General features: G+C 39.8%; 1 protein-coding gene across 9 annotated transcripts in view; it reads right to left on the bottom strand.

The window, feature by feature from the left end:
• LOC135745133 (3',5'-cyclic-AMP phosphodiesterase 4D) overlaps positions 1 to 13,912 on the bottom strand; it is a 218,438-nt gene that overhangs the window by 73,064 nt on the left and 131,462 nt on the right. Inside the window, exons 1-2 of one of the 9 annotated variants that reach the window (XM_065263552.2) lie at positions 10,571 to 11,739; positions 4,486 to 4,643 (exon numbers count right to left, since the gene is read on the bottom strand). The exons of 7 other annotated variants lie outside the window; for them this stretch is intronic. Coding sequence is in view for 1 of the 2 variants with exons in the window: in XM_065263537.2 (XP_065119609.1) it covers positions 10,571 to 10,656 (86 nt within the window). In the remaining variant the exon portion in view is untranslated. Of the gene's footprint in view, positions 1 to 4,485; positions 4,644 to 10,570; positions 11,741 to 13,912 lie in introns of those variants that run through there. One more of the 9 variants, XM_065263537.2, reaches the window with a different exon arrangement.

A 13,912-nucleotide genomic window follows, 5' to 3' on the forward strand; every position in this document is an offset into this window, starting at 1 on the left:
GATGAGATTATTCTTGACTACTTAACACTCTTGCTCAGCCATTGAGAATGAAACGTTAGCACACTAGATCAATCCAGATGTAGCTTAATCAAAAAATCACATTGAATTGGATATCCTAAAAGATCAGTGTGTCCACTGGAAAAAGCACCCAGGATTCCTTTGGAAGCAATGCTGGAATGTTTTGCTTAGATTAAGTTAACTCCTGTAGCTCGGATCTAATCCCATCCTCCCTGGACTAACGACTGAAGATCTCTTCACTGATTAAAAACGGTCAGCGCCTGCTTAACAAACATGGGTTGGTTGAGCAGGTACAGTTACAGTCTCAAAAACACTGGCTGGTAACATCAACGGTCTGTAACGCAAGATGACCGTCTCGCTAAAGACACGTTACATGATACAAGCTTTTTACTTAATAAACTCACCAGTCTTTAATTTCCACAGCCGTCACAGACACGACAGGCAAGAACTCACAATCTGCGCCAAAATGATACAATTACATCTCGATTTACATATCATAGTGTGTTCCTGTAGCCCAACTGCTGTTACAAAAGCATTGCAAAGGTCATGTAAAATGTATAGTGTGCATGTACTTTAAGTTGCTTCGGGAAAAACTGTCCCATTTTTGTAAAGAAATACTTACTATCTATTAAACCAGCATGGACTCCTACTAGCAACTGAACTTGTGATGTGCATGACTTGGACATTTTATTGCACTAAAGAGGTTGTTAGACGCACAGGAGTTTAAAACCAGTGAGTTTCAGTGAGGTTCCGCTCCCTGCAGGGTTCCCATACCTTAGTTAACTTCAAATTCAAGGACCTTTCAAGGACTTTCCACATCCAATACCCTCAAATTCAAGAAGTAAATGTGGGGACACATTTCAAGTGAGAAGAAGGTTACATCATGTTACGTTTTAAGATACTTTCGAGGGAACTCGTGCTGCGTCACTGCAGTGACACTTTGGGGACGCCTCCAGGGGTAAGTGAGTCTGAATGTGTATATCAAATTCAACCAATGGTGAGGATTAACGACAAAGACAGGGTGATGCGGGAGCCAGGAAAGTATATCGCTATCTGAAATACGCAGGAAGTATGGCAAGGGAGATGCAGTGTCTTGTTCCCTTCTCAGGGAACAACAGTTACATACGTAACCCGAGACGTTTTCATGTGTCAAACACAACTATGCAAAAAAGCATTTTGGTATGAATCAACATTCGCATACAGAAGATATAAGCATTTAAAGTGAACAGTTTAGCACGTGTGTTTAAAAAGTCTAGAATGTTTATGATATTATCCTACACTACACAGGGAATAATATGGAATAATAATCAGAAAACTTCTTGCATAAAATAGATTCAAGCACTTTCAATGACCTGTATCTATGAATATAGATTTTCAAAAACTTCCAAGGGCCTTGAATTTTTTCCCCCAGATTGACAAACTTTCAAGGATTTCAAGGACCCGTGGAACCCTGTCCCTGGTATGCAGGAAATTTGTGCTTTATGATACGTTTGGATTTATGGCATCAGTTTTAAGATGGATGCGGCCATGACAGTGTTGGCCTTGCTTCTTTTTTTGTCCACCAATAAATCAAGTGACTTTTCATAAATAAGTAAAAAATTTACAAATAAATAAATTAGTAACTATTGCCCCGCCAATCTCTCAGGCTGACGATAGGGCGATCTCAAAATGGAGCATATCACCCAAAACTAACTCGTATGCGTACCGTATTTTCCAGACTATAAGTCGTGTTTTTTTATAATCAGGTGCGCCTTGTAAGTCAGTATGAATTGATTTTGAAACTATGAGCAAGAGACAACATTACCGTCTACAGCCATGAGAGTCCGCTATATGCTGCTCCAGTATTTATGTAATTCAATGGATTCAGGGATGTGGAATGACGAGCTTGCAAACTTCATGATCGTTGGCTTGTTCAGTTAATTTAGCCTAATCAACCTTCCAGGTAAGTTCTGTATGTTATGGTTTAGCGTTTAAATAACTGATAATATTACTTTAACGTACAGACATCTATTCAGCATGCTGTTCTATGTGCTATTGTTTAGTTGAATAACTTGCCTTTCCAGATTAAATGTCTGTTCTTTGGCTTGGATTTTGTGAAATAATTTTCTAAATAAATGCAATGTATAGTCCACTGCGACTTATATATTTAATTTCATCTTCATGATGCATTTTTGAATGTTGCGACTTATACTCCGAAGCGACTCGGGTACATGCACCTTGTGACAAATTGCAGTACCTACAGTACAGCCTACATACTTCTGTGGGTGGGTACAAAAATGTGGTGCTGATGTATGTGTAATAAGTCAAATATACCCAGGCCTGTAGAAGTTGGGCAAGAGTACAAGAAGTGTTAAAAAAAATCCCTGGTTTTGTGAACATGGGCCCCTATCTTTTCATCTTTGTTGCTTTACTTTTCCTAAAAATCTCAGGAAGTAAAGACACGGGTAATGGCAACACACGTGCATGCTCTTGGGTTTGTTGATAAGGGCTACAGGAAGATAAGTATAGTCTTGGCTAATCTTCACAAGATCCTATCTTTCTGACTACACTGAGAAAGATCAGATTTCAAGTTGAGATTAATTTCAGTCCAGGAAACAACTACAGTACAACAATCCCTTAAAGTATCTATGACTGATAACAAAGTTTTGATTTCATGAATCTGTCAGTGAGCAAAAAATAAGTGCCACAGTCTCTTTATGCTCCCTGATGTCTGCTTTGCCTAATTTCCCATCAAAGGCTGCAAGTTTGTCTTCCATTTACCCGCAATGCTTTAATCATTAAATGCCAGATGATGAAGAAGAAAGTGTGAGAGGAAAGAGTTTGTTAGTAGTGGTATACTTTCATTGCACAGGCAGGTTTAATAAGTACCTGCCATGTGGCGGGTCACCAGGGACTAAAGTTACTGCTGGTGCAATCTGCCAACTTCACCGACTGTCTCACTGTGTCTCACTCCATCTCACTGCTTTAATGATCTTCTCCACAGGAGACCGACGTCTAACTTTCTCATCTCCCAGATTCGCTCGGCAGGCACGCTGCAGATGCTCGAAAACATCTTACTGAAGTTTCAGAGCAGCGAATTTTTGACAACAGAGAGCGCTTTCAAGCGTTTATCAGGTAGACTTTAGCATCTTTCGACAAAGATCGGAATGGGTTATTAATAGCATGTTATGTCTAATACGTCTCCCTGGTTGGCATCACCATCAGTCTGTAATTTATTTTCAAATCTTTTCCATATACGACAATGAGCAGAACAGTCAGGCACCAACTATTTCTGGACAAAATAAATAACGCGAAGCAAAAAGAGATGAAGGGAATTTAAAAGGAAAACATTCTAGCAAGCTCAAATAAGATTAGGTCTCCATATTATTTAGTATTAGGTCTGGTGAGAAGACCACGGGGGCCTGGATGGAAACTAAAGGAGAACAAAAGAAGGTTAAGCCACATCATCCCCTCAAATATCTTCAACTGTGTCAGTCGTGCAGCACAGATAACACGTGTTTCAAATAGACACACTATCCAGTACGATAACTGGTGAAAATTAAAGCCATCGACCCAACTGGAGTGGCACAATCTTGTCTTCTGCACATGGTCCTCCCTAGCGCGAGTACCATCAACATTTCAAGTGAATTGTTTACATCTGGGAGCACTTTCTTAAAGAAACATTCCCATGCACCGTTCCCGAAAGGCCTACATCTTAATGTCTCCAACCTCTGAACCAATAAGGAAACAAGAACCTCCGAGCTAAAGAGAAAGAAACATGAGTAATAATTCATCATTAGTGAAAATGTAAACAGACAGTAATGAAAAGGCTAAATGTGGACGATACACTGCACATAGTCAAAAGCTTGGGACATTATTGAAGATGGACATTGGATACAACCAACAAGTTATCTGTAGCATTCCTAGAATTCCAGGCCTTATTTGCATTGTCAAGTTCCTGCACTAATACCCGGAGGGCTTTTCCATCAACGCAGCAAAGTCTAATCCTTGCATTAGCGTAGCGCAAGGGCGGCTGATTGCCTCACATTGGCGTATGTACTTGAGGTATTAAGACATGGGTGAGGTAATGGGTTTATTAGTTTTGCTGTTGGACAGCCGTTAATCCCATTAAACCCTACCTATGTGATGTCACTGACCACACTTTCACCGACTTATGCGTAGATATGGGCTGTCCCAGGGATGCCCTCTCTCTAAAGTAAGCCAGGGAAGATCTCTAGACGTCACAAGCTACATACAGTACGCTATCTGTCTTTTTATAGCACCATGTCTGCGATTACCGTGTCTTATCCACAGGGTCTGAAAAACATTGTGTAAAGTACATTATGTAATTTGACATGTTTTGGATAGCTATTAGAAATATTCGTACAATCTTAAGCGTGTCTAAGTTAAATATGCCTGTTGAATCCACAAGGCCACGTTTAATCTCCCCGAAGCCACGTTCGTATAAATAAGCAAGTGTTTGATTACCGCTGTCTCAGGTAGTTTAAATAAGTAATGCATTAAAATCCAGTGGCTGCAGGTGTGTCAGGCTGAATGAAGCTGCTGGGATGTGCTGAATCAGCTTGCGTCTGCACTCTGAGCAATATGAAATAATGGCCTCTGCTTCTTCATTTGACTCCAGGATGCTGCAGTGCAAGACAAAAGCAATGAAGTCATGGGGTTTAAAATGTCTCTTTACTACTACTAGTGTCAAATCAATGCTGTTCACTGTAATGTTAAAGCATTTATCTTATGCCTGCATTCATACTGCTCAGTGGTAGAGTTCTGCGCTAACACCGCAAAAGGTTGTGGGTTCAGTCCTAGGAAACACACATAATGATAAAATGTATAATGCGTGAAGCACTGTAGGTAGCTTTGGATAAAAGTGTCAGACAAATGAATAAATGTAATGTAAATGTTTTTTAAACAAACATGTACAATCCCCAGACCAGGTCTAAGGGGGTGTGCACACCAAAGCTTTTACGCACGTGACATGTTTTCAATTGTTTCAAATTGTAGCTTGGCGTTTTTCAAAAAAGCCAGCGGCTAGCATTTTTCTTTGGCGCTGAAAACCGCCGCTTGTCGGTTTTTCCACGCTCAGTATGGAGCACCGAGAGCTGAAAAATATTTAACTTTGGGTGAAAAGCTCCGCTCGTCAATGTCAGTTCTCACACGGCTGTCCAATCACAGTAGAGGAGGGGCAGGACATTTCCACAGCAACCAACCGGCTCACAGATGAAGTATCACACCTACCAAAGCGCTCAGCTGAAAAAACAGCTGACATTCAGCGTCCTCCAGGCATTTTTAGTCGCGTTTAAAAGTTTTACCTTAGGGGGCGTGCACACCAAAGCGTTTCCGCCAGTGGCCGGCGCATTTTTTCAGTTGATTCAAATGGAAGTGCGGTGCTTTTCAAAAAAGCCAGCAGCTGGCATTTTTTCCGTGCTGAAACCCAGCACTTGGCAGTTTTTCTACGCTCAGCGCTGAGTGCAGAGAGTTTAAAAATATTTAACTTTGGGTGAAAAGCTCAGCTCAACAATGTCAGTTCTCACACGGTCGTCCAATCATAGTGGAGGAGGGGCGGGATAAACATCACAACAATCAACCAGCCCATCGTTCAACGACTGATAAACAAAGCAGAAGTATTAAAGCAACCAAAGCGCTCATTTTTAGTCGCGTTTAAAAGTTTTACCTTAGGGGGCGTGCACACCAAAGCGTTTCCGCCAGTGGCCGGCGCATTTTTTCAGTTGATTCAAAAGGAAACGCAGTGCTTTTCAAAAAAGCAAGCAGCTGGAATTTTTTCCGTGCTGAAACCCAGCGCTCGGCGGTTTTTCTACGCTCAGCGCTGAGCGCAGAGAGTTAAAAAATATTCAACTTTGGGTGAAAAGCTCAGCTCGTCAATGTCAGTTCTCACACGGCCGTCCAATCATATTGGAGGAGGGGCGGGATAAACATCACAACAATCAACCAGCCCATCGTTCAACGACTGATAAACAAAGCAGAAGTATTACAGCAACCAAAGCGCTCAGCTGAATAAAGCTGGCAGTCAACTAAAAAACAAGTTGGCAGTCGGCGTCCGCCTGCCGTTTTCAGTCGCATTTAACTCTTTCACCGCCAGCGTTTTAAAAAAAAGTTGCCAGCCAGCGCCAGCGTTTTTTCATGATTTTCACCAAAGTTTAATGCCTTCCAGAAAATGTTCTTCTTTAAATATATAAACATACAATATACCAAATGAAAGAACAGACCCTCTGCTTTCAAACAAAAAAAAAACGTTTCATCCTACCTTTAGTAGTTCTTTTGCAATCAGCTTTTGAATATGGGTAGGTTTCTGCAAAAACACCACATTTTGAGCAAAAAGCAGAGATAATTCAATTTTTGTGACGGACTTTTCATAGAGATCCCATTCAGAGCGATCTTTAAAACAGACACGGACATGCACCTGCTTGCCATAGGGCAATACTTCCGGGTTTAAAAAGTTGCGGAAGGGCGCCACCTGGTGGATAATAGCGGTATTGCGGAAAGACGGAAAATCTCGTCATTGGCGGGGAAGCGTTTTCTCTTAATTGACGAGATATCTCGTCAATGGCGGGGAAAGAGTTAAAAGCTTTGGTGTACACGCCCCCTAAGTATGGTTTGCTTTTGGGTCCTTTTTGGAAGGTTTAAGATCACTTAGTTTGTTTACATATGGTGCTTTTCTATGTTATATAAGCACGGTACGGCTCGGTAGACCTCACTTTTGGGGGCTTTTCTACTGGGTATGGTATGTAGTACCCAATTTTTTTAATACCACCTCAGTTGAGGTTCCAAGCGAGTGCGTTACTGAAATGTGACGTGTAAATACTGTAGATAACTGATTGGTTAGAGAAAGTGAGTTGATCCCTTGTACCCCACAATGGTGCCAATATACACACTAGACCGCTCCAAGAGCATTTGGAGGGCTCGGACCAACTAGGTGCGAAAACACTCAGGGGCTACGATAGCCATTACAGAAAGCCGAAGCAGAGAATTGTTGTTCATCCCTCATTATTTTACTGCAATGCTTTGTTGCTGTAATTGATTGGACCAATTAGTAACAGCACAATGGTGCACAGAAAGGTCCAAGGTTCAGCCAAACAATCTCATCCATGAACGAAAAGAACAAATGAGCACATTCATGTGAAACCAAACCGTATGATGTGACCCAAGCTGACCACCTTTGACCTTTACAAGCTGCTTAGAGCTCATCTCTGTAGATCAGTGAAAATACTTTAAATGCGGTTGAGCTTTCAGCCTATGAAACCACACAAGAAAGCTGCCAGTTTTCTAAAATGCTAAACATTTTGTTAGGTTTATGATTAGGCTATAGGAATTATGATCAACTGTATGCGTGTATATAAAATATGAACCCATTTCAATATCTAAGTCAGAGTTCACCATAAAGGACCCAAGGCCAACGTGAGAAGCACTTGGGCCAGTAAACAGTATCGATCGGGTATTGTCACTAATATATATTTTCTGCCTGTGGCCGAAGTGTCTGGCGCAAATGACTTCAATGTTAAGTCAATGTAAAGACGTGTTTACGTGCGGAGTCACTTACTCAACATTGAGGAACGACTGATATTTCGCTTCAAACTCTTGCTTTTTACATGAGTCTATTTCGCTCTAGACGCGCGAATGCATTCAAAATGTTCAAGCGGCAAACTCAATGCGGTAGACGTGAATTTGACGTTCTCTTTGCATTTGGTGTGAATCCAGCATAATGATGAGATTAGGAGCATCAAAGTTTGATTTTTATCATTGATTTTGCATTAATTTCATCCTTGACATGACATTACTCAGTCGATATTAAAGATATCAAGGTTACACAGAATGTTCTTTATATTAAGTAGAATGATTTTATGTAGAAAACAGGAAATCACAAAACATGATTTTAGCTGGGTTTTCAAAGGCATGGTCACATATCGGGAAAAGCATGCATAAAAGTATGTAGACATTACAAATACTGTATGAATATTGTGCAACTGTTACATACTGCTATTAGATGAAATTTAGGCAATTGTACTATTGTTTTTACAAAAACCATGTATGTATTTTCTACTTGGAGCCCACATCATCTCAGCCACAGATGATGGGCAACAATTTGTGACTATTTATATATCTATTTTGTACATTTGTATATTTGTATATCTATTTTGCAAATATACTCTAAAAAGGATGTGTTAATTCTTATGCTAAAATAAATTAAAAGGTAACACAAAATGTGGTGTTCCAATAATAACACAGACAATATGTGACCCTGGACTACATAACCAGTCATAAGTCACACAGGTATATTAGTTGCAATAGCCAACAATACATTTTATGAGTCAAAATATAATTTTTTAAAGCCAGAAATCATAAAGGTATTAAGTAAAGATATTTTATAAGCTTCCTAGCGTAAATATATAGAAAAATGTATGTATTGTTAGTAATATGTGTTGCTTTTATTTGGACAACTTTAAAGTCGATTTTATCAATATTAAGATTTTTTGCACCCTCAGATTCCAGGTTTTTAAATAGTTTTATCTTGGACCATCCCAACAAACCCGACATCAATTAAAAATGTTGTTAGCAGTCCTATCAGAAAAACGCAGAGGTTTTTTTTGTGACAGTTGTGGGCAAAAAATGCGATTGAAAATGGGAGATATTTATGCAATTTTATGCAATGAAATTGCGGGAACTTGCAAAAATTGCGGGAACTTGCAAAAACTGTTTGCAGCTTTTCAATGATGTTCATGTCACATAATCACGCCACTTCATAATGTTCCCATGGCAACAGGGGACATGGCTGCGCTTTTGTGAAGTAAATGCATCATTTTTCTACTTTCTGCTAAGATTTTTGCTACGACAATGCAGGGATTATGAAATCATGCAAGCCCTGCATATTTTGCGCACGAAAATCTGCAATTTATGCAGCGAAAGTGTGGCGTATTTGAAAAACTGCAGCCCCAGCATAAATATTTGGACTTCGGCTGATTATGCGTTGAATCAGGCGATCGCATAGTCGCGTTTTTCTGGAGGGACTGATTTAGAATATTGAAATTTCAGATGATGTATCTCTATTTCACAACATTGACCCTTATGACCGTATTTAAAGTGTGACGGTACATTCACAAGAGGCGTAAGCGTTAACGCTTAACGGAAGGCTTGTCTGAAGCGTGGCCAACAGCCAATCACTGTGGCCGCAACACAAGCTCCGGTCTTCCATAAACTTAATTGGCTGGCTCTGCCTAGGTTATTTGCATAAGGTGATATGATTGGCTGAAATGAAGCTTGTGCTCATTCTGGTTTTTGTATTTAGGAAGAATCGTCATATTTTTGTAATGTCATGTTGAGTTTTGACATAATAAAAAATCTATTTTTATAGTATGACAGAATGAATGTTATGAAGTTAATTACAATGACTATGACTCTTAGCAACAGAGTTAATAAGGTTTAACATGTCTTCACCTAAAAAACACAATAACTGCATTACATGTATTACTAAACTGTTTTCACTGCCTTAGGGAAGACAGAGATGAAAGCGCTGTCTTAAGGCTATAACACAACCCTTAAGGCAGAAGGGCCTGTAGTTTGTGAATTTTTGAGCACTTATACAAAAGTCTATATATTTGTCAAATAACCACAAGAAGGGATCAGACAAACACTTAATTTACTTTAAAGATGCACACTCCCAGGATTATCTGAATGTGTACTTGCAGTTTTAAGAAATAGCATGGTGCGAGTCATGCAAATTATTGTTTTCCTTCCAAATATTTAAGAAGTGTTGGCTTGAGTATCAACTCAAGGAGCACCAAAGGTTTGTTTAATGTCATGTGCTTAAGTAGAAAATAAAAGTTTGATTTGCCATGTCAGGTTACTCTGCATCCTCTAAAAAACCCGGCCCTCCTCTGAACTAATGCCTCGTTCAACTGTACATGTGCCACACGCTAACTTTCCTGTTACCTCATTCATCACAATCGTAAAAGCGGCACGTCAGAGCGATGCCATTAAAGATGCCGCAGAGCCTTTGAGAAAACCCAAAGCACGCTGCTGTCACGCCTGATTCATTGCACCCTATCTATGCTGGAGTGGCTCTGTTTTGTTTTGCTGGCTTTCCACATCGGGGCGATGACATCAGAGCCTGCTATTCATACTCGGGTGTCGACAGGAGTTTTGTCTAAGGGATCTTGTGAAATCCCAAAGCTGCCAGGTGAATCCATGTAGCAGCTTTACTTATAGCGTGAAACACACCCAACGAGGGATGAAAACAAAAAGGTCACCTATACCGAATGTGGAAATAAATAGCTTTGACGGTGATAGCTTTGAGTTTCTGTGGCCTGTGGTAGCGCTGGGCAAGCGTAATGTGATGCAAGGTGATGTTTGTGAAAACCACCCGGACCTTTCAGCCCATGAAGCTAAACCTCACCACCATCAGCACAAACTATGCTGACATTAACTTCAAGATTAATACAAATCTACAGGCTAACACGTAGATCCTTGTGGGCTTGGTGTGTAAACAAATCTAAAGCAAATCTTTTCCCTTCAGGTAGGGTTGTTTTCTACTCACTATACTCACCATATCCAGGAATGCCTTCGAAACGGGAAGTTGTTGACGTGCATCATTTTTTTCTCCCTTCCTGTGTAATTGCGGCCGGTCTTCATTTAAGCGAAGGTGTGGTTCGGTCGGCGTCTCCCTTTTAGAAATAAATAACTTTTACACAGTCCTCAGGATAGCCATTATATCCTCTACAAACTGTAATGTGCTCCATGCATCTCAGAAACAAAAAGACTGACAAAGAAAACATCATCTCAGTAGCGTGCTATTCCACAGAAGAGTCTTGATACGATACTTTAGCGCGTGCATAAATAAACATTTAAGGCAACGAAATGCGTGTCAAATGTGTCATTCACGCCAAAGAAACTGCAGCTAGTCTTTGTGTTAAGGGATTATTCTGTAGTAGTACAGCAAAAACAACAAACAAAGAGCAGCACGTGGGTCTGTCCGCTGCCTTTTGTGCGCATTTTTAAACTCATTGTGCATCCTCATTGTGAAGTCTTATTATTAACCGTTTCTTCATCTCTTTTTCTCTTCATTTGGTCGAAAGACGTGCGCGCCCGTGCCTTCGGGAAACCCGGAGACGCGCGTTGTCCCTCATCTGTAGAATTCCTGGCGCAGACGGCGCGGTTGCCATAGACAGAAGGATGACAGGTCCTATCCGGTCCTGTTGTCCTCAGTATTCCGATCTAGTCATGTAAATCCTAAAATGAAGAAAGCACTCCACTCCTCTCAAGCACCATGTAAGCTATTGATCCATTTATTGTAGATAGCTTGAATTAATTAATTGCTGTTTGCCGAAGGAATGGGTGGAGTAGCCGTAAGGGGATGAGATGGAGGAAAAAAATATACCGTGTCATCTTAGTGTTGCCTGCTTTCCCGTGCCCCATCTGGGAAGACTGATCCCGTGCCGGCGAGGTCTAGCCATCGCGCAGATGATTGTATTGTGCAGAAAGAATCCAATGAATGCGGTCAAAGCAGCTGTTAGCACGTGCTAAACCTCTCAACATTCACACAAGTCACTATCGCTTATCCTCTCATACATTCTCTCTCTTCCTAACCCCAGGGTGCTCCTCCTTTCTCTCTCTCTCTTTCTCTCTCTGGACAGAACGGCAGTGTTCTTGGTTCTTGTCTTGCGAACGTCTACCAGCTCTCTGCTGCAGCACCGACTCAGGGCAGAACAGGGTGTGTGTGTGTGTGTGTGTGTGTGTGTGTGTGTGTGTGTGTGTGTGTGTTTGTGAGAGACTGTGCGACTAGATGTGTATGTTTGTGTGTGTTTCAGCGTCAAGGGGCCCTACAAGGGAAACTGTGACCGGCCAACATCGCACAGCGCTAAATAAAGCACACATTGTGACAGCTGGAGAAGCCTGTTTGTGCAGCAGGAATTAAACCTGATCACAATAACTGAAAGGTCAGAGCAATGACAGATATGCACACAAAACGAATACTTAAAGGATTAACACTGAATGGATTGTGTGAAATTGGAGCTTGCACTCGTCTCCACACTATGAACACACAAAAAAAAGGTTTTGCATATATCTCAATTGTTTCTTCAAGACCGCTTTTAAGTGCTAAATTATAGTCTTCAAGTTAAAGGTCTCGCATGTGCTTTGATCTGAAAATAGGGCTGCTTAAATATGGGCAAAATCATAATCATAATTACTTAAGTAAAACTCATGATCACGATTACTCAGTGACTTTAAAAACATGCATTTATTTAACCTTTTTATTAACCTCTTAAAACACCCAAACCATGAAAAGACCTACTTTAACAAAAAGGGTTGTATTTACTTAACCATTTAGAGTATACACATAAGAAGACACTTTGAGCTTAATTTTTCAGGTTTCAAAATCATTTTAAGTTAAAAATTAAAAACGTTAGAGAGGCTGAAGTACATTGGAATAAATTTTTTTTGCATAACATCATTTTTAATACTAAAATCTTAATGATTAATATGTGTGTGAAACCTAGAAATGCAATGATGCCAAAGCCATGTTTCACGTTTTGAGGTCAATAGGCCCAAAAATGAGGTTCTTGCAAGGGTTTTTGTAAGACTAGTGCTTTTTCTAAGTGCCAGTCAGCCCCAAAATAAAAGTCTTTTTTTACATGCATACACGTTCGTTCTTATTATTGTTTATTCTTAGCATATAAAATGCCGTTTCCACACCAGGAAATAAAACGTCACACAAAGATCGTTGGATTTGTTATCTAATTGGCTACACGCTCTGTCTATCATTATTTTCCATGAAGTCATTGGAGGAACGAGTGAGTCAGATGACATCCCGATATTTGATGAAGCTGTTTGGATATTATGTATTATACTCCCGCCTACTTTTAGAAACAAAGTTTGAACGCAGGTTTATGTGTTTATCGGAACCTAAAGTGTAATCTCATATAAAGTGTCATGACGTAAATAGTCCTCAGATTGCATATTATATTCTATTACAAGATGTTCGTGCGAAATCTGATGTAAACAACAGACTATATATCTATTTTTCATGGATTATACACATTTGTGGACAAAAATGGTCATTGGATGTTTTTATTAGATTGTTTTCATGGGTTATTCACACATCTGAAACAGACTGGATTCAACTCGTGATCGTTATATCAACACAAAGGTAAGAAGTCCCGTTTATATTTTGCATGTTGTCATTTGGACTTCTGTCACAAAATACTATATTTATGAGGCTAGTCGAGCATCTGTATCTCAAAACAGAGACCATACACTGATGCTAAACCCGTAGACCTTTTAAACGGTGTATAGTAATGTTAATATTATTAATGTTTGTAGACGGTAGGCTATATAGATATTTTTAGCAGCGTTAAAAAAAACTGATGTCATCCCGCCAACGAATTAGTGCGCGTTGAGAGGTTAAGTAAGTGTTGCAATAGGCTACATGTGTCAAATCAGTGGTGCCTTCGAATTGCCATACAAACACAGCAGAAGGGAATTTATAATCGCACAATAATTGATTAACGATTAATTGCACAGCCCTGTTTGCAGATATATTTAAGGCTGGTATTAAAACACAAAAAATTGCTTCACACCTTTGTGTGATAAATGTTACTGTATTATAATAATTCTTTCTTTTTTTATAATTATCTTATTTGTGCCACACTCTCTGAATAAGGAACAAAAGATGTCAGTAGCTGCATTTCCATTACTTTTTAAATTGCGCAAATTGAAATGGCGAATTGAAAATGCGCCCAATGGAAACATCGTAATTTCGCACAAAATACAAAAAAATGCTTGAGTAATATAGTAATTTTTTGTCAGTTTTTTTTTCTTCACATTTACAGGTCAACTGACATGCGTAAAAGTCACATGATCATTTTTTCAAATATAGTGCTTTATGTTT

Source organism: Paramisgurnus dabryanus, chromosome 10 (genome assembly GCF_030506205.2).
Source record: "Paramisgurnus dabryanus chromosome 10, PD_genome_1.1, whole genome shotgun sequence".
In the NCBI taxonomy this organism is placed as follows: domain Eukaryota; kingdom Metazoa; phylum Chordata; class Actinopteri; order Cypriniformes; family Cobitidae; genus Paramisgurnus; species Paramisgurnus dabryanus.